The sequence below is a fragment of the Eleutherodactylus coqui genome, chromosome 2, assembly GCF_035609145.1.
Source record: "Eleutherodactylus coqui strain aEleCoq1 chromosome 2, aEleCoq1.hap1, whole genome shotgun sequence".
In the NCBI taxonomy this organism is placed as follows: domain Eukaryota; kingdom Metazoa; phylum Chordata; class Amphibia; order Anura; family Eleutherodactylidae; genus Eleutherodactylus; species Eleutherodactylus coqui.
The window spans coordinates 162,580,269-162,606,089 of record NC_089838.1 but is presented as its reverse complement, the minus strand read 5'-3'; the positions used below and the strand labels follow the sequence as shown (position 1 = coordinate 162,606,089).

Sequence of the window (25,821 nt, the reverse complement as noted above, 5' to 3'; positions counted from 1 at the left end):
GGCTGGCTGGCGGGGCGTTGCGCACGGTGAGAGCGCGTCGTTCGGTGGCTGTCTGGGTTGCGCTCTGGGGTGAGCCATGTTCCGGAGCCCATCTGCCGAGCCTGAGGTAATACAATGCCCCTCCGTCCATGAGGCGCCCTCTCAGCCCGCTCCCTCCATGCACGGCTGCGCCCCGGCGCGCTCGCCCTGTCTGGCCTGCCGTGGGCAGGATGGCTGGTGCAGACCCCCAGCGAGGCCCCCTCTCCTGTGCGGGGCGGACTGGCAGGCGGCACCTGCTGCCCCGGCGCCGCGCATCATCCCTGCTGCTCGCTGTGGCACCACTTGGGTTCCCTGCAGCCTGTAGCACTTGTCAGACGCAGGAGAGGAGGCGGCAGAGTCCCGGGGCACGAGCCCCTCACCATGCCCACACAGGGGCAGAAAGCACCGGGCACCAGCCGGAACATCCAGGGCGCAGGGCGCCTCTCCATTGCCGTGTGCGCAATGCTAGAGCGCAGGACCCGCTCCATGTATGTCCGGCCCGTGCCATTGTATGTGCCAGTGCGGGCAGCGCGCCCCTCGCCAGCTCTCATCAAGAGGCTCTGCAGGGGCACCAATACAGCTGCGCCGGGAGAAAACTTCTCAAACTTTCTTTGTTTTCAGTTCTTCACTTGTGAATGGGATCCCGAGCTGAGGAGCCATCCGGAGCTCTCCAGTGGCGTCAGCAGGTCGGATCCCACTGCTGGACCGGGGATACAATTGTATCCACTCCACTGATCTGCTCCCTTCTTTCTTCTCAGCCCTGGATGGAAGTGTTGCCATTCACTGGCGGAGAGCTGAAGATGCTGAGCCATGGAGACATACAGGAATTGTAAACTGCACTCAGCAAAGTGCTCTCCATCCATTCATGATATACTCTGGGTTAAAGTCGACTGTCAGTATCTGAGCCCCATATACTAACTGATGAGCTCACAGGAGCCCTGGATCCAATAACTTGACCTTGTGTCTTCACATGCAGATTTCATCATGGATTTTGATGCAGATCCGCAGCCAGTTTAACTGTACTTTTGGGTTATCGGTCACCATTTTAAAAATTAATTTCACCAATACATATAGATAAACCCCACTATTTATTTATTTCTTAATCTCTTTTTTCCCTCTTTCTCCAAAATATAAATATTTATAATATTATTCAGGTGGTATAAACGTAAGATAGTGTCAAATGGTATATATTAAAAAAGTGATGACAAATTACACCCATAAGTACCAATTTCACTCTTTTTTTAATTCAATTGAAAAGCTGAAATCTGCCAATCCTGTACCAAAATATGACAAAATCTACAGTAAATCCGCAAAGAATGAAAGCACCCTTATACGTATGTTCACACATTATGGATTTCTTCTTATTTTCCCCAGCAGGAAATCTGCACCAAATGGTGCTGATTTGTTATTGATTTCACCCCTTCAATTAAAGGGATGTCATGTCCTCACAGTACCATACACTGAGTTATTGTGCTATTAGGGGACGTGACACGGAGCCGGATTAGATATTTCTTTTATACTCCAGCAGTATACCCTTCTGAAGTCGGCAAGTGGCACAAAAATTTGTCTCTTTTCAGAGTCCCATGTGCATGCTGTCATATACAAGTCTATAGGAGAGCATGCACACAGGACTATGAAAAGTCAGATTTTCGTGCGGGACGTCAACTTCAGAGGTGGACACTGCTGGATCGCAGGAGCAGGTGAGTATAAAAAATACCTCTCCTGTCTCTGTGTCACTTCCTGTAACAGCACAATAACTTTGTTTATGGTTCTGTAGGGATATGACATCCGTAGTGAAAATTTGCAGCATAAATTGATATGTAGTGGATTTAAAGGGGTCTATCCTCAGGCTAGGTCACCAATAGTAGATCAGCAGGAGTCCATCCGTCTGTTTGCTGTGCTGGTGCACTAAGCTGAATTCTGCAGGAAGCAGACAGCTCCATTCGCACTACAGTGGCCAGGCTGGGTATTGCAGAACAAGTTTCCATTAATTTCAGTGGGAACTTTACCTGTAATATCAAAACTTGGCACTGCAGTTGGATCAGAGCTGTTTGCTTTTTGCAGACATCAGCTCCGTATATAAGCAGAGAACAGCCGATTGACAGGGGTCCCTAGTGACAGACACCTGCTGCTATACCATTGATGGCCTATCTTCAGAATAGGCCATCAACAATTTACAACTGGATGACCTTTTTAAAATCTGCAGCACAGATCAGTTAATGCTACAGACTTTCTCTACAATGTGTGGATGGGCTTTCTAATGCTGCAAATTTTCCACAACCAATTCAGCTGATGAAAATCTGCAGCATTTCTGACGCATGTGAACATACCCTTATACTTAGGCCAAGTGTGAAGGCGGTCTACTAGTCATATTCCTCTTTCAGCGTTTCAGCTCATATGTTGTCGTTGCAATGATGTCATTGAATGGCTGTGATTGGCTGACAGCGTGTGTTAGCTAATCACAGTATTAGCTTTCTGGAGGCGGGGATTTCAAGCCCTGCGTCCAGAAAGCAATGCTCTGCCAGGGACCAGGAGGGAGCGACAGCCTGCAGCAGTGCTGCAGAACGCCGGGGGAGGTGAGTAATGATTTATTTTTTTTGTATTACCGGCGTATAAGACGACCCCCGACTTCAGAGCAGATTTTTCGGGGTTCAAAAGTCGTCTTATATGCCGGTATATACGGTACTAAAACCATTTCCAAGAGTAACAACTCTTTTCAAAACCCCAAAAGATCTGCTAAATAAAAAAATAACAAACCTTGTCATTCATATACCTTTCAAATTTCACTTGGGACCCCCCTTTCGACCTGTGAATTTATGGCAATTCGATAGCCTTGATTCTTTTTCAAAGCAGTCTAGCGTCTTGCTACAGTGTTATGATCCCAACCTGACGACTTGCAATATCACAACACTAGAGCTGTGGGCATCCATAAGTCCGGTCATGGCGGATCAAATACACTTTGATTACAAAGTCCATTTCTTTTTATGTGGTGTGGAGGTGAAATTCTGCATAATTCTCAGTCTCTTTCAAAGCAGTTGGCACTATTCTATTCCTATGTTGCTAGAGAGAAACTTGTACCATATGTATAGTATTTTATAACATTTTAAAGTCCCAAGCATAGGAAGTGGAGAGCAGCAGCTAGCTCTTTAAAGTGGTCTTACGGGATAAATGTGCGCACGTTTCTAGTTTCCAAGTTTAAAAGGTTTTCCAAGACTTACAAAAAATGACCAGGGGGCCGATAACTGAAACACAGACAAAAAAAATGACTCCCCTTTTAAATGTCCCAGCGCTGCTCTACTCCAGTCCGATCATGTACTGTTCATGTGGGCATTACCACTGCGGCTAATGACAAGCTAATGTGATCACATGAACAATTGGAAAGACATTTAAGGGGGGTGGGGGTGTCAAGTTTTTTTTTCCATCGTTTTTTTACAGTTCATTGCCCTCTAGCTATTGTTTTTTAGAAGCTCTTGGAAAGCCCCTTTAACTGGACAGCACTTTTTATACATGGCTCTCTGAATATATTTAGAATCTGGAGCATGGCATATCATTTTATCCAAGCCAGATTATTTTAGGATTTGCTACAGATCCATTAATAGGAGCACAAAGAAGAACTGTGTCTCATAGTGAAGTGACGGGGTGCTCGCTGGCCATATACATGTTCTTGTCTGCCTCATAGGGTCTTGAATAAGGTAATGCGTACGTGTTGTGGTGTGATGCACTTTGCAATAATTGCAGAATACCAATCCTGTTGGGGTGCCGGGCTTTGTGTATATCTTGCACATTCTGATTATTTTTGGTGTAATATTGATTACAAATCCAGAGACACACAAAATATTCTTGCAGTCAGAGGCCACAGACCTAGTTCTTCTCAAAAGTGTGGTGTCTTTGCAGTTGGACCCAATTATTACTGCCTCGTTTTTTTAACAGAGTTCTAATAGGGCTTCCGTAGAGGTCCATGAGCGATCTACCGTACCTCTGTATACCTGACGTTTTATACAGAGATGCATGGAGGGTTTTTTTCTGTTGGATTCTGTAGGAATGTAAAAAGAAAATTGGCACATGCTCTGTATTTATGCATTGCGTGTAGGGGAAAGTATTCAGATGGAGCTTGTACTGTCCATGCGTGGAAGCTATATGGCTTCATACTGAAGGGCTCTTCCATGTGCACGAGGCTTCACATTAACACAGGTCTATGATGGTAAGCATAAGTTCTCAAATTGGTTATACATCAGTAACTTCAGCGTATAATTAGAATCCATATTTTTCTTGACCTTGCAACATGTATCTTTAAAGGGCCACTCACCTGATTGCCTGTCATACTTTGGAGGTCTCCTCTGTGTATTCCAGCCACTTCCATGCAGTGCCGCCTCCTGCCTGACGCTTCTCAGGCACCATCTTTAAAGTGATTTTTTTTTTTTTTACTTTCATATCAATCCCATGATTCATCAGTACAGCATTAGCTAGAGGCTATACTATTACTTCCTGCTGGACAAAAGTTGAATTATCATTACCTTCTGTATTCACCTAACTAAGCTACAGGCTAGACGTATACAGTGAGGAACATGAGCTGTGAGCTTCTCTATTATAACTGTATGACAGGAGCTGTGTAATTATCATAAATAACTACCGTGTTTGCCTGAAAATAGGTCCTACTCCTATAATGAGACCTACCGTGGTTTTTGGGGGAGGCTTGAAATATAAGACCTCCCTCGAAAATAAGACCCAGCTAGCCTGCATAAAAATAAAAATCAATACTCACGTGGTCCACGGCGTCCCGATGGTCTCTGGCGACTCTGCGGCAAACTACAGTGTCCTCCCCGTCTGCCATCTGAGCTGCTTTCTGGTGACCGGGCTTTGAATACCCGCCTCCAGCAAAGCGAGCACTGTGATTGGCTAATCGCGCGCTAGCAGCTAATCACAGCCGGCGCTCGATGAGCCAATCGCTTGCTTTGCTGGAGGCGGGGTATTCAAAACCCCGTCACCAGAAGAAGTTGAGATGGCAGACAGGGAGGATACTGCAGTTTGCCGCAGTGCTGCTGGAGACCATCGCAAGTCTTTAGGATGCCGCGCACCAGGTTGGTATAAGGCGCTCCCTGAAAATAAGACACTGTGGGGGCAAAACTTAATATAAGACAGTGTCTTATTTTGGGGGAAACACGGTATGAGAGGAGTGTCTAGTGTCCACCTATAGGCAGTGTCTGTGGTATGTTTCATGTAACAGCATAACATAGACTCAGAAATTGACTAGTTTCAGACACCATAACCCCAAGCAGATCCGAGCTGGTCAGAATTGAGATCACATGACCATATAAGGAAAAACAAGCTAGGAGATTTAGACAGAAAAAAATAACTAACCAAGGTAACACTAGCCCACATATATACACTAAAGGGATAGCTACATAATGAATTAAAAACCACTGTATTATATATAGTGAGTAGAAGTGTGGATAGGTGAAAAAGTATGAAGTTCCTTGGTGGAGCTGTCTTCAACCCTTAAGGATGCAACCTTTTTTCTTTTTATTCTATTCTCATTTTTTTCCTTCCCACTTTCAAAATATAACTTTTTTTTATTTATCCATCAACATAGCTGTTTGAGAGTTTGTTTTTTGCGGGACAAGTTTTATTTTTAATGATCCTATTTAATGTACCATGTAATGAACCGAAAAAGTTTTAAAAGATTGGAATCTAATGAAAAAATAACACAATTTTTTGGGGGGGAATCTTGTTTCTGCGGTATATATGCTGCAGCAAAAATGACTACCATATATACCGGCGTATAAGACGACTTTTGAACCCCGAAAAATCTGCTCTGAAGTCGGGGGTCGTCTTATGCGCCGGTAATACAAAAAAAAAAAAGGGTAAAAAAAAAAAAATTCATTACTCACCTCCCCCGGTGTTCTGTCGCGCTCCGGCAGGATGTCGCTCGCTCCTCGTCCCCGGCGCAGCATTGCTTTCTGAATGCGGGGCTTGAAATCCCCGCTTCCAGAAAGCTAATACACACGCCGGCAGCCATGACAGCATTGAATGGCTGTGATTGGCTGAAGGCGCACGTGTTAGCAATCACACCCATTCAATGATGTCATTGAATAGTGTGATTGGCTGAAGCCACGTGTGTTTTAGCCAATCACAGCCATTCAATGATGTCATGGCTGCCGGCGTGTGTATTAGCTTTCTGGAAGCGGGGATTTCAAGCCCCGCATTCAGAAAGCAATGCTGCGCCGGGGACGAGGAGCGAGCGACATCCTGCCGGAGCGCGACAGAACACCGGGGGAGGTGAGTAATGAATTTATTTTTTTTCTCCACTGTATACCGGCGTATAAGGTGAAAGTTGGGGGGTCGTCTTATACGCCCCGTCGCCTTATACGCCGGTATATACGGTAACTTTATTCTATGGGTTAATACGATTACAATGATACAAAATATATATCTATTTTTTTTTTTGCCATAGTACTTAAAAAAAACAAAAAAAAAACGAATTATTTTCTGCCGCCATCTTCTAACAACCATGACTTTTATTTTTCTGTCAGTACAGTTGCATGAGAGCTCGTTGTTTTGTGGGACATCCTGTAGTTTATATCGGTAACATTTTGGAGTACATTCAATGTTTTGATTACTTTTTATTAGGTTTTGTCTTGGAGACGGGGGTGACGAAAATAGCGCAATTCTAGCGTTGTGTAATATTTTCTTTGACGTTCATTGTGCGGGATAGATAATACATTACATTGATAGATTGGACTTTTACTAACACGTTGATGCCAAATATGTTTTTTACTTTTCTATTATGAATATAGGAATTGATTTTTCTTTTGTTTCTATAACCTTTTTTTTAATAATTCTAATAATACGACAAATTTTTCCTTTTTTTTTTTTTTTTTTTAGTCCCCATGGAGGACATGAACTTTTTGATGGTTTGATCACTCTTGAAGTATGATCTAATACCATAGTATTATATTATACCGGAACCTGACAGGCAGTCTACCAAGCCACATCAGAGGCATTGCTTCATAGGCAATCTGCAATAGCAGCCCTGGGGGCTTTCAGAAGGCCTCCAGCTGCCATGGCAACTCAACGGTGACCTGTGGTCTCATTGCTGGGGGGCTGTTCAGGACCCCTGAATTCTGATCGGGGAATTTAAATGGCGCTGTCAGAATTGGCAGCATTTAAAGGGTTGACAGCCATGATCAGCTGATCGCATTTATTGCTGGCGGGTGTCAGCTGCAAGAAACAGCCAGCACTCACATTGTATGGAGTGGGATTGGCTCCCGACCCCCTCTTTACAAACCCTGAACCTCTGTCACTAACTGTACGTCCTGGAGCGTTAAGCGGTTGAGGATTGTTTAGTCCCTTTACACTTGGCTTGACCCATTGCAAGCGTCCGTAAGGTTACCATACACTTTGGATTAAGCATTTGGCCAACAACTAACCCTCCCTCCTCCATATACAGTATTTGCACGTTTGGCTGAGCATGCGTTCTCAGTAGGGAGAGTGGAGTAATCTACTGCCAGACACCTCTGATGGCAGCTTATCTCCCTTGAGAATAATGGGATCTGGCATGTTTTGTGGAAATCTTATCTGCCATCAAAGGACAGTAGGGACATCCCTATACAAACTAGATGGTCAGCTGGTCCCTTTGAATTGACAGGTTTAGCAGCCGACATTCATCTAATATGTATGACTAGAGTTGGGCGAACCTACTCTGTCGAGCTTGATGCTCGTTCAAGTATTAGCATACTCGATGGTGCTCGTTACTCGAGCGAGCATAACGCAGTGTTCGACCCCGCCTGTTTTTGGCTCCTCCCTGCTGTGACGTGCCTGTTTTGGCCCCGCCGCGATGCAGAGAGAGTAAAAAAATAAAAGCATCGGACCCGGCGGCCCACATACAAAAATGCTCGAGTCTCCCATTGTAGTCAATGGGGTTTGTTACTCGAGAAGAGCTCTCGAATTTTACGAAAAGCTCGACTCGAATAACGAGGACCCGAGCATTTGGGTGCTCGCTCATCTCTATGTATGACCATCTTTTGAGAAAAAATGAATAAACAGGATATAGCAGTGCTCAGGAGAATGCTCAATAAACCAATATCATATACAGCTTGGGGGATAGTGGTAGACAAGCCAACTCGCCCCCTTTTTCCAGGACCACTTGCCAATATCCAAATAAGGAGCTTCAGAGCCAGTAAGGAAACTTCAGTAGCCATGATGTAAAACGTGCAATGCGTTTTGAAGGGGAATGGAATAACCTCCATTATTGGGAACATCTTTAGAGCTATTTCAGCGGAAATAGAAATTAGATTTCAAGTACAACATTATAGAGTTAGCAGAGAGATAGTTAATCAAGCAGTAAACCAGGGGTGTTCCAGAAGTTCAGAAGCACAGAGAAGGCTAGAGATGATGTGATGCCAGAGTCTAGGTCAGGGATTTGTTAAAAGTAGTAAAATCAGATATATGGGTTGAGGATTTTCAAAAATTGAAGAGGTGTTTTATTATATTAGTGATGGTTTAATTTTGGAGCCTTTTTTCTTAAATTTTCACCTATCCACTGGATAGGTGAAAACTCCTATCCCACCGATCCCGAGAATGGGAGTTCAGTTCTTCAAGGGAACGGAGGTTGTGCAGGTACTTCGCCGTTCCATTCATTTCAGTGAGCGCAGTAGAAATTACAAAGCGCTTAAACATATTTTTTGGTACGTGCAGGTTTGAAAGCTGATAAAGCTGAAGTTTTAATTTTGACATTTTTATATTCGTACTTTTTCTGAATTCAAGGGAAAATGTAAAGAAAAATGTAAATAAGAGTTCGGGAAGTTGTGTCTCATACTCGCCCAGTCCCTCGTGCCCATGGTGTACCGTGGCAAAGTCAGCGTGCCAGCACCTTGACTTTTTATCCACACGCATCTCTCATTCATCTCTATGCGGTTCCCTTTAAAACACCATGACACCGAACACAGCACCTCACCTGGGCTTGTGAGAATGCCAATTGGACCCTAGAGGACTGGCAGCATGTGATCCGGTCCTATTTAGTCATGGTACCATTTGCTTTGTGTGGATGGGAGGGTTTGTGTGTGGTGCAGACTCTATGAAGATAAGCACTTCAGTTGTCAACAAGGCACTGTGCAGGCTTGTGATTCCATAGTGGTGTGGGCTGTGTTCTCATGGTATCGGTTCATCCACTGATCTGCTAAACACGTAATTTACCAATGCCAGCTACATTTCACTGCTTGGTGACCATCCACAGCCTTTCATGGATTCCATGTACCTCTACAATGATGGGATATTCTAGCAGGATAATGCACCATGTTATCATGCCCAAATTGTCCAGAATTGGTTAAAATAGCATTCTGGAACAGTCCTACGAATGGTGTGGCCTGAATGTTCACCCAAAGTGAGCCCAATAGAACATTGATGGGATGTGATGGAATGGTCCATTCCCACCGCGAGATCGTGCTCCTACAAATGCCACGGAGCTGTGGGTGGCTATACGGACAGCATGGCACACCATCTTTCTACAAATCTTTTGTCCACTTGTGGAATCAATGCCATGTCAAGTTGCTGCCCTTCACTGGGCTAGAGCGGGTCCTACATGATATTAGTCTCTGTCCCATGACTTTTGGCATGTCTTTCTAATGTGTTAAGATTTTGTCCAAAATGCAAAAATTCACGACTTATTTCAAAGGTAATAATGTTTTGTGTCAAACAATCCACTGAAAAGGGATCAAGTCCTTATAAAAATCACTAAAAACTACAATATTACTGATAAAGAGCTACAGGGGGCTGCACAAAGACCAGTTTGCTGCAAAATGCAGAAAGGCAAAATTCTATGTGGGGAGTATGGATCCATATTCTAATATAACAGCATCACATAACGTATATCAAACAAATAATTGGAAAATGGCCATTGACAAAATACCAAAAAGACACATTTTTTACAGATTTTCTCATCTCTCGCAGGGATCTTAAACTTGACTTGCTCTGCTCTACTTGTCAGCCCAGTGGAGCTTCTCTTGGCAATAGTCGTCTCATGTTTCCTGGTGACTATATAAAATATACTTTTCTCTTACAGTCTGTCGCTGCAACTATAGTATTTCTGCCTTAAATTAAACCATGGAAAAAAATTCCATAACACCTCGGAAGACACACTATTTGCGCAACAAGGTATTAACTGAATTTATCCTTGTTTACCTGCATCCTTGCATGTGACCTCAGATTGCATGTTTATATTGGAGTGTTATGTTATTGTGTGTTGGTATGAATAAATCATGGTCCTTCAAGAATTCAACATTGTATTTCTTTCAACAGAGCAAACATGACATGGAGACGGAAGAAACAAAGTCACCCACACAAAAACATTTAAGGGACAAGTGTTGTCAAACTGATCATCACCACCATGGTTGCTGTGACTCAGGTACACCGATTAGCGTTTCACTATGTAAGGTTAAGGAAAACCGTCATAGGGGTACGTTCACTCATAGTGGAAATGTTGCTGATTTTCCGCAGTGGTAAATCTGCATTATTTCCACTTAAAAAACTGTGTCAAAATCCTTACAACTGGTGCAGATTGTGACTCTGATTCATCTGCATATTTGCAGCTGATTTCCCCCTGCACATAAGGGCACTCCTTTCACCCCTGGAAACTGAGCGCTTACTGCCAGCACCGAGAGTGCAACGCGCACAGTCACTCGGCAACTACTACTGAGTGCCACCATCCTTTACCCGGTGACAGGTAGACTACTTCTGCATCACCTGACCAGTGGCAGTTGCGCTCAGTAGTGGCTGCCAGGTGACTGACTGTGCTGCGCTCTTGGCGCTGGCAGTCAGCGCTAAGTATTTAAAGGTAAGAGGAGCACCATTATGTGTAGCAAGAAATCGGTTGCAGAATCACAGCTAATTCCGAGTCAAAAGTTGTTGATGTAGAAATTGTGGATTATGACATGGATTTTTCGCTACATGTGAACGTCTCTAATGGGGAATAAAGGGAAATTGTCACTAGGTTCATGTTTTTGAAGCTACAGGTATGCACATTGCGGGCATGTATGTTGGTGTTTTCAGGAAAAATATATTTTGAAGATTCACTCTGAGCCGAGTTCATAGTCATGGGAGTGGGGTCACAGCATCCTCTGCCCTCCTGGTTTGCCGAGAGTGACTGCTGTCTCTGTTTGTTTACAGAGTGAGAACGTTCACTCCAGTTGATAAGGGCATGGAGGGGCTAGCGTGGCGTGCATCTGATGAAGTTGAGCACTGTTCAGAGGGAATCTTCAAAATGCTGCAACATTTTGGAAAAAGACATACCTGACCCGGGTTCATGCTGCCTGTGGTTCAGTGCCTGTGGGAGTCCTGGCAGCCGAGGGCCTTGTGATTGTCCCCAAGGGTGCTGTTTATTTCTGCATGCCTGCAGAAATATAATTATTGCAGTACATTGTATAAGTGATCATATGATCTCTAATTTAAGTCTCCTATGGTGCCTTTAAGAAAAAAAGAACTAAAAATAAGTGAAATAATATTTGTTTTTTTAAGATATATTTGTTTAAGTAGTAAAAAAAACTATATACATTTGGTATCACCATCATCCTACTGTATCACAGAGTAAAGATGAATTTTGCTGTAACATGTACGCCGTAAGAACAAGACCGCCCCCCTGTTGACTATGAATAGAGGCGGGTGGGCCGGAACAATCCACGGCTTACTCTGCCTCCATTCACTAGCGATGATCTTCTGAACAATATCTGAATGCAATTGTAGAAAGAACGCCTCAATTACGTAAAGCTGTTATATCGGCTAGAGGTGGATACTTTGAAAAATCTAGATTTACTTTGGTGGAGCAAAGTTAATCCATTCTTCTTATTAATTTTAACATGTTTATTTGTTCTGTGCTTTCATTTACAAGTATATTTGAGACATTAAGCTCTGTAAATATCAATAAAACTGGAAAAATTGAAGTGTTGTAAAACTTTTGACTGGTAGTGCATATATTTTTAGCATATACTTTTTTTTATAATGCCTACTGTGTTCTACTATACTGTTCCATACTCTGTTTATTGCAAAAAAAAACAAAACGTATAAAATTCAGAGAGTAGCCAGAAGTATACCGTATTGGTCTAGCTGGTGTTACCCTTTACCTGTGTTCAAACGTGGCAGATTTTGGTACGGATCCTGACCAGACTTCACTCTTTAAATTGAAGGGATGAAGCCTGCTGGGGATCTGTGCCAGAAACACACACCAAATGGTATAGAATTTAACACAGATTTTGCTCTGTTACGTGTGAATGCACCCTAGGGATATGTACATCAGATGTAATGTGTACCCAAAATAGCTGTCAATGGGGCATATGTTTATATCTTAAAGGGAATCTGTCAGCTTGGACATGCTGTTCAAACTACTGGCATCCTGTTATAGAGCAGGAGGAGCTGAGCAGATGGATTTAAAGTTTTATGAAGAAAATTCACTATACCTTGCATTTAATTTATTTAAACCACTGCTCATTCTGAGCTGAACAGTCCAGTGGGCGGTCCTAGCTCGCCTTTAGGGCCACCAAGGGTCGTGAACGACTAAACGGCTAACAACAACATCCAGAACTGACATTATGTACAGTCATACCCGGCTGTCAATCACTGATAGCTCCGCCCATTGGACTGTTCAGCTCAGAATGAGCAGAGGTTTAGATAGATAAATAAAAGGCAAGGTATAGTGAATCTTTCCCGATAAACTATATATCAATTTGTATAGCTCCTCCTCATCTACAATAGGATGCATGCAGAATGGACAGTATGTACGAGCCAACAGATTTCCTTGAACAAACATAGGATGTATTTACCACAATTTTTAATGCATTTACCTAATTACCATTCTTCACTGTAATTTTAAGGCAGGGTTCACAACACATCTGATGGTACATCTCCATAGTGTGCCTTCACACGTAACAGTGTGTTCAATCTGGGAGACTCTCTTTAAAGGGGTCGTCTGTCTTCCACATTCAGCACCTTGGCCATAGGTTGTGTCTGGTATTGTGGACTGATCCAGTAAATAGAGTTAAGCTATATTACATATACAGCCCATAGAAGAGCGATGCTATTTTTGAAAGAAAAGCCTTTTTTTCTCTCTCATCTCAGACAGCCCCTTAAAAGTCCACTCTTCTTGCCTGGAAATCTGATTTAGTCCTGTGCCCTTGTCAGCATACTTTCTTAGCTTAATAGAATTTTCCAAAAGATGAAAAACTACAGCTAATATAATTCTGCCATGTTGCACATTATCATTCCATGCTCTATACTTATTTATAGTCAAGCTGACTTCCTTTCTGAAATGTTCATTTTTTTTTCCAATTTCTAAGCCTTATTTTCCTGCCTTCAGGAATTTCCATTGCCTTGTTGTATGTGACTGCATTAGAGCAGCTGTAGCAAGATTGTACAGTAGAATCCCTTTCAGCTGAAGACTTATAGAGCCCACCCGGCAAGGTAGCCCCCACAGTACAGTAAAACCTGAGCACAGATAATGTCATTGTCTTAACTTGTGGACTTTTTTCATGCATAGCCTTCGGTTATTGAGCACATATAATACATAAAGTGTGGAACAGTCCTTTATATTACACAAATGGTTACAGCAGTGAAGATGGTGTGAAAGAAAATAAACTAACAGTAATTTTAGTGCATAGAAGTGGCAACTTCAGATCTCCACAAGAAAACTTAAGAGTGAATGCAGACGGCCGGGCCGAATTCCGACTGCGAGATGCGACCCGTGAACTGCGGCTTTTTGTCCGGTGTATTCACTCTGCTCTGCGGATGTGCCAGCTGCCAGATTTTGTTATCGCGCGGGTTTTCCGCGATCAAAATCGCGTCTGTCTGCAATCCCATGGCAGCGTGCAGCGGTGGAAATTCGGCGTGAAATCTCGTCGCAGAATTTCTGCCCGTGTGTCCTCAGCCTAAATGTCCTTTCGGTTTATTTCGGAATCTTGCTCAATAATACTCCTTTTTAAAAATTGAATATGATTTTTTTTCTTTTTTACTGTGCCCATCATTTTCTAAAAAATTACAAATCTGAATAAGAAAATAGAAAAATGAATTGTTTCAGCTCACCTTGTATAATGAAATCCTAAAACGCATGAATTGATGGTAGCAGAGGATAATCCAACAAATAGAAATGAAAAAACAAATGGATCCTTTACTCGTCTTGATAAACTGTAGAATACTCTAATTTGATTCCGTACATTAAAATAGGTATAAATAAGCAAACATCCCATGGAGCACTTTACACGTTTCAAAACTCCAGCGGGGGTTATTATTCATGACCTATCAAACTGGTAAAAAACTTCCTGTTTCAGGCTAGAAATACACTTTGGCCGAGACATAATAGGTTGTGTGACCAAAGATCGTTCTGCAGCCTTGCAAGTTCACTGAAGTCAGAGGGGAGACCGTGCGAGTTACAAGTTGTCATGTCCTGGACTTGTAGATTGCAAAAAACAAAATCCAACCTCAGTGATTTCTGGGTTGTGGTCATAGCAACTTGTGAGTTGCAAGACAAAAATGGCCGGCGCTGTGACTGACAGCCAGTCTCCCACTGCAATGACGGGGATCGTCAAGAACACCAATTCCCACCTTTAACAACGATCTGTGTTGATTGTGGCGTGCATAGAGTTAAAGGGGTTGTCTCGCGGCGAAAGCGAAAAAAAATAATTTTCACTTACCCCCGCATTCTGCCCTGTTAAAAAAGAAAGCATAGGTTAGTTTTTAAAAAGCACATTGCACTTACCTGCATCAGCGTTCTGCAGCTTCTTCTATTCTTCTTTTAAAGATGGCGCCGCTGGTCTTCTCCCACGGTGCACCGCGGGTCTTCTCCCATGGTGCACCGTGGATTTTCTTCTCCTTCCGTGCGTTCCATTGCTGATTCCAGCCTCCTGATTGGCTAGAATCGGCACACGTGACGGGGCGGAGCTACGATGACGACGCGGTGAGCAGCTCTCCGGCACGAGCGGCCCCATTCACCAGGCAGAAGACCGCACAGCGCAAGCGCGTCTAAAAAAGCAAGAAGCCAGCGAAATTAGACGGAGCCATGGAGACGGGGACGCCAGCAACGGAGCAGGTAAGTGAATAACTTCTGTATGGCTCATATTTAATGCACGATGTATATTACAAAAGTGCATTAATATGGCCATACAGAAGTGTATAACCCCACTTGCTTTTGCGAGACAACCCCTTTAATGTAAAGTGATAGCTCTGCGGATTTGTAAAAGTGTTTCCATCACCGTTTTTTTACCAAGTTAAAACTGCCTCTACATTACAGGTGGTTTCCTGTTTTCAGTTTCTAGATTTCTCATTTCTCTGCAAAGTTTTTCTGTAACATCACTTTTTACTTCAGCTATTCCTCGACATACAAAAGCCACCTGAGAGGTTCTTTTTATTAAAGGAAAGGGGCTCTAAGATCTCGTATATATTTATTTGGCGCTTTGTTTTTCATTGCGAGGAAAAAGTCTGATATGTTGTACTTTTCACATAGAGCACTTGATAGGCTAGCACTTATTGTAAAGTTCACTTTTCCAATTGTTCTGTGTACATTGGAAGCAGCGTCAGTATTTGTCTCCTTGCCATCAGAGGATAGTGTTTCAATGAAAGGTAACACCTCTGTTTTAAAGCTAGTGGCAAATTGCATAGGTTATAACATAGGTTCACACTATGGGCAGTAGATGAAGGGGACTGCTTACTTTTTTCTGCCTTACTTTGCATATGGAACTTTTCATATGTCACTGAGTGTGCCTACAACACTCTCCTATACAAGTCAAGAAGTTGTTTTTTATCTTAGAATTAGCAATATTAAAGCTTGCAATGGCTAAAATTAAATGGGTATTGCACTTCGAACAAACCTATATTTATATGATAGCCAATGTGATAACTAGCTAAAGTGCAAGTCTCTTAATCTACCTAAAATAATGTTTTTGTGATGAAAAATCTTTCTAAAGTGCTAGCTGCTAGTGGGTCTTCCTTTTAACTTGTTTCCCACTGCCTGTTATCATGTGAAGTCCTTCTCTAGAAATGGAAACACCAAGACATCTTTGCTTGCTACTGCCTCATCCTACCCATAGACTTCTATAGAGAGGAGAAGGAGATCAAAGTAGAGATACACACAGACATTCTGCTGCAGTTTCTAGTAAGTGATTTACTGTGTCACAGCTACTAGATTAACATCTACATTGCTCTGTACTGCTGTATAATGTCCCCCATGCTGCAGCTGCTTCTCTGTGTCAGGGCTCCAGACAAAAAAAAAATTACCTAGGAGACATTGGCTCCTAAGTAAAAAAATTTAGGTGACAAATACAATTTTTAGTTACCAATAAATAAATTATATTATATTATATATATATATATATATATATATAGATGGATGGATGATAGAGATGTGGGAATAGAACCTCCTCTTCTGTTTGCGCTCTATATAGGAGACCACATAACAGCAGTCTCCACCCACCAGCTTAGGGAAAGCAGAAAATTAGAGATGGAGCCTGCAGAGGGAAAAAATGGTGATAAATGCAGGGCACAAGTCTTATAGGTCAGATATAATGCTATTCACCATGTTCACTCATGGTAGCTTATGAAAAGTCATCAAAAATGACAGGTATGCTTTGAGAATAAAGATGGGTAATGTTATGTAGCACCCATAGTAGTTGTACCTGCTCACACAAAAAGGATTAAAAAAAGTGAATCCTAGCCTAGAAACATAACTGTACTGAACTAAATTAGGGCTAAAAATTGGAATTTGAGCCAGGACTATAAACCATAGCATTGTACATTTTTAATTACTCTTCGTGTTTAAATAAAATAAATGCTGATGATATCCCAATAAAAATGAAGTACTCTTTAGTCATATTTTCCCCTTTCACTCTTTTACGACTGCACACATTCTTGGAACTGGTCTCATTAACTTGGTTTTCTCTATAGTTTGCTAATATTTCTAGAGAAGTGAATTTCCGACCTTTGAAAATATAGAATAGTATTCATTAGGCTGAAAAGATTGTGCTGATTAATCTCTAAGCGTATCTTTACACCAGTCAGCGTTGCATGTATCTTATTAATGCCTCCAAATCCCCTTCACAAACTACAAAGCCTTTAATGCCAATTTCTGGCCTAAAAAAGTTGTGCAACTGGGGATTCGCACAAAAATGTGCGACTCTTAGGTTTTTGCGCCAGCTTTGCCACTTTCGGGAGAAAGGGGGTTGACACTTCCAAGGAGGTGTGGCTACCCAGGAGCAACAGATTTATATATCATTTCCGTCGAAAACTGGTGTCAATTATGCCAGAAATGTGCGCCAGGTCGGATCAGGCGCACATTTCTGTCTAGGTGCACAGAGCTGTTGGGAATGCGCCTAATACTTGAAGATGTGTTCACCTATTATACCAAAGAGGCAAAAAGAATTACTAGGGAAGATTTACTATGGAAAATGTGACAGTTCTCTGGTGCAAATTGAGACAATGTTTCGGCACATCTAAAAATGTAGCGTGACTTCACAAGAAAGGGGCATGGCTTAAATGCAACATTCTCTAAAAATAGGTGCAAACTAAACCAACTAATAGATGAACAAAGGTGTCTAAGGATATGCCAGATTTATCATCCAGCATGGGTCACTTTGATAAAAATCTACTGCATTTTAAGACTGTCTAATCAAAGTTTACACTGTATAACTATTTGACTATTTGTAAATCTGCCCAGTGTGCTGTGTAAGAGCCTCCAAAACACCACTGACTTATCAGTCCACTATATTGAAGAGTGAACTCTCCTCCCTCTCCAGCATTAAGGAGTGATTGACCATTGCTGTCCTATCTGCCTATGTACACAGCATGAAGTACCAAGCTCCTATATATGGTAGACACATAATTGAGTGTCTGCTGTATTCATCCTTAACCAAACTTAGCCTGCAGAGCTGTCATTCTAATATGCTGACCTTTAATAGGACAGCACATTTTGGTGACATCTGTATAAAGTTGTCTAAAAATACTCGGTCATTGCTAGAAATAGCTGTCATAAATTCTGTATGTCATCAACACATTTTTGAATACTTTAAAGATTTTTTTTCAAATTGTCTATGAAGAATATGTTTCACTGAAGTTCTGTTGGTCATTTTCTATTTTACAGAAAATGTTGTGGAGCCAGGAGACCCACCTTTATTGCAACAGCCTGTTCCGACTTCAAAATCTGGCATTCTACAAATTATTGAATGTTTCAGATCGGGTAAGATATTTCATATTTTTACCTAGTTATTTTAATACGGAATCTTTCAGAGTTCACAAGTGATTCAGTAACTAAATTGTAATTGACAATAAAGCATAATTGCAATGTGTTTTCAGATTCATTAAAGTAGTATGAGAAAGTTATAGAAGCACTCTGTTTTTTTTTTTCTGCAGCCAATCACTAGCCTCAGTGATCATGTGTCATTAGTGAATACGATTACTGAGGCCAGTGGTTGGCTGCAGCAGTCACTTGAACATTAAGCTGCATGTGACTGCTGCAGGAGTTTCCAGGACCAGATCAGTGGCACTAGGGGATGGGATATTTTAAAAGGTGAGTCATTGTTTTTTTGTTTTACACACCTCATTATTTATTAAAAAGAAGAAAGGAAAACCCCTTTAAGGTTATGCCCACAAGGGACGAGAAAAATCTCTGTTGCAGATTTTGGTGTGAATGTGCAGCAAAATCTGCATGTTCTACGGTTTATATATGTGTGAAATATTTTTAGAAGCTGTGTTTTTTTTCTTGGCATTTAGTTATAACAATGAGAAAAATAGAAATAATAGTACATTGCATTACAATATGGAAACTGCGTCCGCTTGTACATAAACCTATAAGATTCTAGTGGTTAGAGCTTCCACTTGCCTATATTCCATTGTGAGAACATACATTTAAAATAAAATGACAAGACATGAAATAGAGGAAGGAAAAAGAAAAAGAGAAATAAAACACAAAAAACTGGATGTATACATATACCTTACATAACGTCTTAAATGTATCTCAAACATCCTAAAACTTAACTTTAGACCTAGGACTCTCCACTCGTGTCTAGATGTGGATAATATCCAAAATATACACACCTTTTGAGTTATTTGGAATTCTTCATACCATAGCCATCTAGTTTCAACCTCCCTAGCTGGTGGGCATTTTCCAAGGTGAGGTACCAGGTAGTATCCTTAAAGGGGTACACACATGTTCTTATTTCCGAGGTAGTGAAAAATGTTTCTATGAAGTAACGCCATTGTCGGAAGAATCTTTTGGCTTGCGATTCTGCCCGTCGTTCTGTTTCTAGCCTATCCATATGGAGGAGGTGTTTGATCTGTTGTACAATACCAGATCTTGTTGGGCCTTGTGGTTGTAGCCAATATTGTAATAAACAGTGTTTACTCGTAAACAATATAATGTGTGACAGTCTTGTCATTTTAATTTTAAATGTGGGTGGTGAAGAGAGGAATAAATGTGTTTGTGGGGACAGCGGTAAGACATGTTTCCATGTTCTATGTATGAGGCTTTTAGTATCTATCCAGTATTTTTGGATTTTAGGGCAGGAACACATACCATGTAATAGGCCAGTCCATGGCTGAGAACATTTAGGGCATGCAGGCATGCGGTCCGGGGGAATTAGGGTCGGGGGGGGGGGGTGTCAAAACCATCAATGGCTCCATGTATTAGCTTAAGGTGTGACTCCTTCCATCTTTCATTTATGATAGTTTTCTTCACTGAAGCCCACCCTTCAAGAATTTTACTACCAATCTCAGGGTCTTCTGGTTCTTGTGCCCATCTTTGAAAGAGAGAGGGGTAATCTTTATCAGCTTGATTTTTTTTCTAATGTGAAAGTACAAAGTGTAGATGGAGTGCTTCTTAGGAGGGTATTGTATGAAAAAGTCAAGTGTATTGGTGGCATGTTGCTACATTTAATTAGTCTATCTTTAAAAAAAAAAAAAACCCGAAGCTGCCCATACAGAAGAAAGTGAGATGGAGGGAGGCCATTAAGCATCTGGAACTCTGTTAAAGACATATAACTAGTTTCTTTGGGATGTAATAGTTGCAATACCTTTTCAATTTTCCTACCGCGCCAGAGTGTAAAAATCTTATTATTGCGGCCTGCACTAAACTCTGAGTGATTCCACAGGTGCATATGTTTTGATAGTCGAAAGGGTAGCCCATAAGCCTCCTGTAAGGTTTTCCAGGTGGCAGTGGCATCTTTAACCAGAAGAGATCTCCTGGCTACCAACGGGTGTTTAGAAAAGCTTGTGTGTAGTAACGTGTTTAAATTCCAAGGGCGGAGAAGATTGATTTCCAAATTATGATTTAAGAAATAGCTGGTGCGTTGCAACCAGTCTAATGAGTAGCGGAAGATGTTTGCTAAATTATAGCTACGGATGTTTGGAAAATTTATTCCACCGCTATCCTTGGGGAGCATAAGTTTATTTAGGAAAATATGCGGTCGTTTGTTCCTCCATATAAAAGCAGAAAAATCTGATTGAAGTTTTCGCACGTCCTCTCGTTTTAACAGCAATGGAATAGTTTGCAGTGGGTAAAGAAGTCTTGGAAAACTAAGCATTTTAATACGGTGACATCTTCCTACAAGAGACAAGGGGAGATTAGAAGCTGTTTTTTGTCATTTACAATTATCAGGAGGATATATATTAGCATATAGAGCTCTCTTTACTATTATTAAAAAAGAAATAAAGTTAGTTTTGGTTTTGATTGTTAAGCGTTCATTCTCCGTGATGTACATTTATATCAAAGAGGTGTAGTATCTGTATGAAGCGGGCATAGGAGCTGAGCACATTTCATACCCGGTTTGAAACATCTGACACTTACCCTAAACGGCTGCAATCAGAGCTAGTTCATGGCCAATTGACAGCTTAGATGCTGACTTCAATGCTAACTACGGTATGTAAGCTGTTAGTCGGGAGGAATTGCAAGGTGCTGATGGGATTTCGATGACAGTCCTGGGCCTACGGAAGGCTCCCAGGGTTGCCAAGTGTTTTAAGGGAAAAATATGATTCCTTCTTGCCAAGAGCTGCAGAACTGTACAGAAACAAGTTGTACATTCTTAAAAGCCACTGTACACTACCCTATAAGTGACAGCTGCTGGAATTGGCATGTCTGACACTGCACTGTTGTCTTCACTGAGGGCAGCATAAAGTATGTGACAGGTTCACTTTAATAGCCCAATATTAAAACTACAATATACTTCAATACTTAAGTATTGCAGTATATTATAGAAGCCATCAAATGATTACAAGTTCAGATCCTTTAAAATTGCACACTAGCATTTCCCCTCAGTGCAGGGTTTCTGTCTCTCTAAAATAGACTTTTTATTTTTTTCGCCCATTGATTTAAAAAAAGAGGGGGCGCGCAGCTCAGTGCACTGCTCCCGGCCAGGCCTGCGTACTCCCCTTGGAGAGAGGTGTGAAAACCCGACCGATATACGCCTGTCTGAATAAGCCCTTATAGTGTTTAAATTATCAGTTTTAAGAGGCTTAACGCTTTCTTTTATTTTTTTATTCTTTGCAAGATTTGCTGTAGTTTGTGGAAATATGTATGTAGAGAATATAAATTGAAATAATACTTGCTTTATTTTCTTATAGGCACCAAACAGCTTAAAGTAATGCTTTTACGAGAAGTAGACACTATATTTGAATGTAAATCTTGCCGCAGTCTTTTCCGGGGATTGCCGAATCTGATAACACACAAACAATTTTACTGTTTATCCAAGTTCCAAGTGGATGAAGGTGAGTCGAAAACTATAAAAATTGTTGGAGAAAGAAATCTATAAGCATTCAAAAGTAATGGATCTATAGATACTGGGTGGAATTGCAAGAATTGCGCATATAATTTTTGAATTAAAGAGAAGAACTATCAGTCTTTCCTTGTCTAGTTTGCCTTCTTTTTGGATCGATTCTTGTGATTGGCTCAAAACTGTCTATGTTATTCCAGCCTTGGATTATCTCACATACTTCCAGTGTATGTTGGATGTATTGGTCAGGAGGATTTTCTGGTGTGCATAGGTATAGAGTAGCGTCTCTTTTATTAAAAAACGAAACCCAAGTAATATTTTACAGTGTGCTTTATGTTTGCAGGATGCCTCTGGGATAATAGAATGGCATAGTAGACTATTCTAAGCGCTGCGGAATAAGTTGGCGCTATACAAATAAAGATTATTATTATTATTATTATTATTCTATTCTGCAACAGAAAATATGCCAATGTATAAGGCCCCGATTGACACCAAATGTACTCTTTTGGCCTTTAATAGTGTGAACACCCTTATTGGAAATGATATGTTGGGAGTATTTCAGTAAACCTTAGTTGTTGTGTAAAGAGATGCTCTGCAGTTTTGTATTATACGTTTGTGTATCATAACGGAGGTACTTTGTGGTGGAGGGATACAGTGCATGGCCTTTGTGATTTAAGAGGGATGCAGGGGGGGCATGGGAGTATCTTGCCGCAATTCATGTTTCTGGGGAGGAGACACATGGCTCAAGTTTATAATTAAACTTTCAGTTTAGAAACCGGTTAACTAAGGTCTTAGATAATATTTTTTTGTCTGGGATTCTGTTGCCCGCTCTACTGTACTAATTCGTATATAATGTAGCTGACCCATTTAAAATCTCTAGATCTGAAGTTTTAGAAGGAGGTGCAGAAGGACAAAAATAGGCTATTTTAAATTCTACTGTGTTGTGCACAAAATGTAATAATTATCTTTGTTTCTTCATATAGATCCTCCGAACGGGAATAATCAAAATCAAGTAACAAAAGATCTGGTGGAGTCGATATACCCAAGAACAAATGATCCGGAGGTTGTCATACAACTAGAAGCTATTCAGACCAACCAAAATGCAGTGTTTCAGATTGTTAAGCCTGCTAGTGACGTACATCTCGATGCCAATGTGTCTGACTCAGCTGCTGACGTTCAAGAGGAAGAGTCTGTCCCTGCTTCTCAGCCATCATTGACTCCAGAAACAGAAACTTTGATTTCACCTTCTGAGAATACTACAATAGAGGCTAATTCTAGTTTTTCAAATGTAGATGATCTGAATGTTTCCAGTATTGTTGCGAAATCTGTTAAGAAAGCTAGCAACAGCAATCCATTTTTATGTCGCGTTTGCAAAAAAGATTTTAACTGTAGAAGAAGTATTCGTCGTCATATTAAAAAAGTACATAAGAAAAAGTTGGAAGATATTAAGAAATTCATTGAAGTACAAAGAAATACACCTTTATCGTCTTCAAAAGGACTTGCCCGCATAGTCCATTCAACAGGTAAAAGCTGTCACATATGCCAGAAATCATTTGCTACGAAGGCAAATACAAGGAGACACATTGATGAAGTTCATAGGGGTATGAGACGAGACTATTTGACAACAGAGAGCAGCACGAAACCTGTTAAGATTATGAATCCTGAAATTGCAACACCCAAAAAAGAAGCGAAGACTATTTCCCGTACAAAAAAATCTTCAGCAAAGTCCGATTTTAGCATTGCATCTTTTATTTGTTCTGTTTGCAATAGGCGATACACCTCAAAATACCTACTGAAGAAACATATGCAGATAGTACATAAGGCCTCTCAATCTGAAAATAATGCTAAATCAGATGAAGGACATGTCACGATCACAAATGGTAAAATCAAACTTGAATATTCCTCGTCAAATTCTGGTACAAGTTCCCCTCAAAGTGAATCTAAGGGGGCAACCATTGAAAAAAAGAATGTACCTACAGTAAAAAGTAAAACAAAGTCGGATGTAGATTCTCCTAAAACTGTTTCTTCTCCTGCCGGTGATAAAAAGAAATGTCGAAAGCCTAAATTATCAGCTGGCTTTGATTTCAAGCAACTTTACTGTAAACTCTGCAAACGGCAATTCACTTCTAAGCAAAACCTGGCAAAACACATTGAGCTACATACAGATGGAAACTGCATATTTGTAAAATTTTACAGATGCCCTCTTTGCTCGTATGAGACCCGTCGGAAGCGTGATGTTATCCGTCATATTACAGTGGTTCACAAAAAGTCACAGCGTGCACTGATTAAAATAACCTCAAACTTGGAAAGTCGAGTCATCAAGAAGCCGATTGAGTGCATTATGGATAAAACTTCCAAAAAAGGTCACAAGAACGAAAAAGGAAAAAAACCTATTTCAAAAAAAGATCCGTCCTTATCGTCTAGCAAAAAGAATGATGGGAATGATGTAGGTATTGAGGTTAAGGTGACCAAAAACTTTTCATTACTGAAATGTAAGACCTGCGGTAAGGCCTTTGCTAAAAAGAAAGATTTGGAGCAACACAAAAAGAATCACAAAGTGACTTCTAATAATTTATCTGCGGATATAAAAAACAAAGGGAGAAGCACAAGGTCTAAAACACCTGTTTCTTAAGTAAATTCTTAAAAGCCGTGAAAGATTCCTCTTTTTCAAGAGATTCATCATTTTAATTAATGATTGCAAGACACTTTAGATCCTCTGTGCTAATGGACAACTGAGTAATTTAATAAGCCTTGATTTTGGAGACTAGGGCTTATTTCTCCTCCCCACTCTCTTACAGTGTTTTATTCTTATGTGCATTCTCAGCATGCTGCAAAAGAAAGCAGCTTGGCCAGGTAGATTGCTTTAAATCTTGTGTATTGTGTACATTTTTAATGTTAACTTTTTAGTACAAACCTCATTTCTGTATTTAACAATATCACTTTCAATCTATGTATTTTGTAAATACTGAATCATACATTTGCGTGAGATAGAATCACTGTAGATGGATATCCTCTTGCATAAGTCAGGAAGAATGCTCAAGATACCAGATTTTCCTGGAAGGTTATATTTTTTTTCCCAAATATTAATGTGAAGGAATCATTTATTACTCTTAGAGACGCTCCTGTGTAATACTTGAAGTTTGGCGATAAGGTGACTTTTACTTTTTACTTTGTTTTTTTTTTTTACATTAACTTTAATTCTCTGCTTTAAATTGGCTATGAAATAGTCTTAATGTTTTAGTGCAAAAACATTTTGTCTTTTATCTCTAGACAATAATATGTATTTTAGGTTTTTAAATAGGTTTGAAATGTTTTGTTTAAGAATAATAAAATCTGCACTCAAGGAAATATCCGTTAACGTTGCTGTACACATTATGTGTTGCATTTTACTTTTTGTAGCAAATGTAGCAGAATCAGGAGCTTGGTCAACTATGTTTACTTGCTTAATTCACTGGAATTACTTTTCTTAGATGTGTGCATATTTTATACACTCACTTTGCACATTGTAAAAATAGCATACTGAAACTTGTCCAGTATACCGTAATTGATAAGTTTACAGCATGATTAGCTCTGGTGTAATGTTACTATGAGGCATGTAGTGTGTTCATATATGTGAACTAAACTTTCATGGCACGGTCCATTACATGTGCCAGCCCCATTACTTTAAAGTCACACTTTTAGGTTATAGGAATTCAGACCAAAAGGAACAACATCTGCTACTAATGGGTAAACACATTATGTAAGATGTAAAAATTACAAATAAAGTGCAAACATATAGTGTATTTGTTTGTTTTAGTTTGTTAAAAAGTTTTGTTTTTTTTTCCTCAAAAAATCCTTTTGGTGTAATTTATTGTTTAGAAACAGTAGAAGAATAATTTAGCTGCTTTAATAGTGATTTTTTTTTTTTAATTGACTTTCCATTTTACTTTAAAGGCTCCTTTTATGTAATAAAATAATAGTCGTATCGCTAGGATGTGCTGACAATGTCAAATTGGTGTGACTCTGACTGCTGTATTCAGACTATGTTGCCACCTGGAAGGAGCCAATAGTTGATGTGCCACAGAGCTTTCCTTGG

At 40.6% G+C, this 25,821-nt stretch overlaps 1 protein-coding gene across 2 annotated transcripts; it reads left to right on the top strand.

The window, feature by feature from the left end:
- ZNF800 (zinc finger protein 800) lies at positions 1 to 25,528 on the top strand. 2 transcript variants are annotated; one of them, XM_066591863.1, is made up of 6 exons: positions 26 to 106; positions 10,076 to 10,167; positions 10,312 to 10,417; positions 18,125 to 18,220; positions 21,598 to 21,741; positions 22,730 to 25,528. In XM_066591863.1, exons 2-6 carry the CDS (start codon positions 10,117 to 10,119, stop codon positions 24,376 to 24,378), a joined length of 2,046 nt encoding a protein of 681 aa, XP_066447960.1. In that variant the 5' UTR covers positions 26 to 106; positions 10,076 to 10,116; the 3' UTR covers positions 24,379 to 25,528. The 2 variants fall into 2 exon arrangements, with proteins under 2 accessions (XP_066447961.1, XP_066447960.1); XM_066591864.1 differs by lacking the exon at positions 10,076 to 10,167 and having other exon boundaries at positions 1 to 106.
- The last annotated feature ends 293 nt before the right edge of the window (positions 25,529 to 25,821 follow it).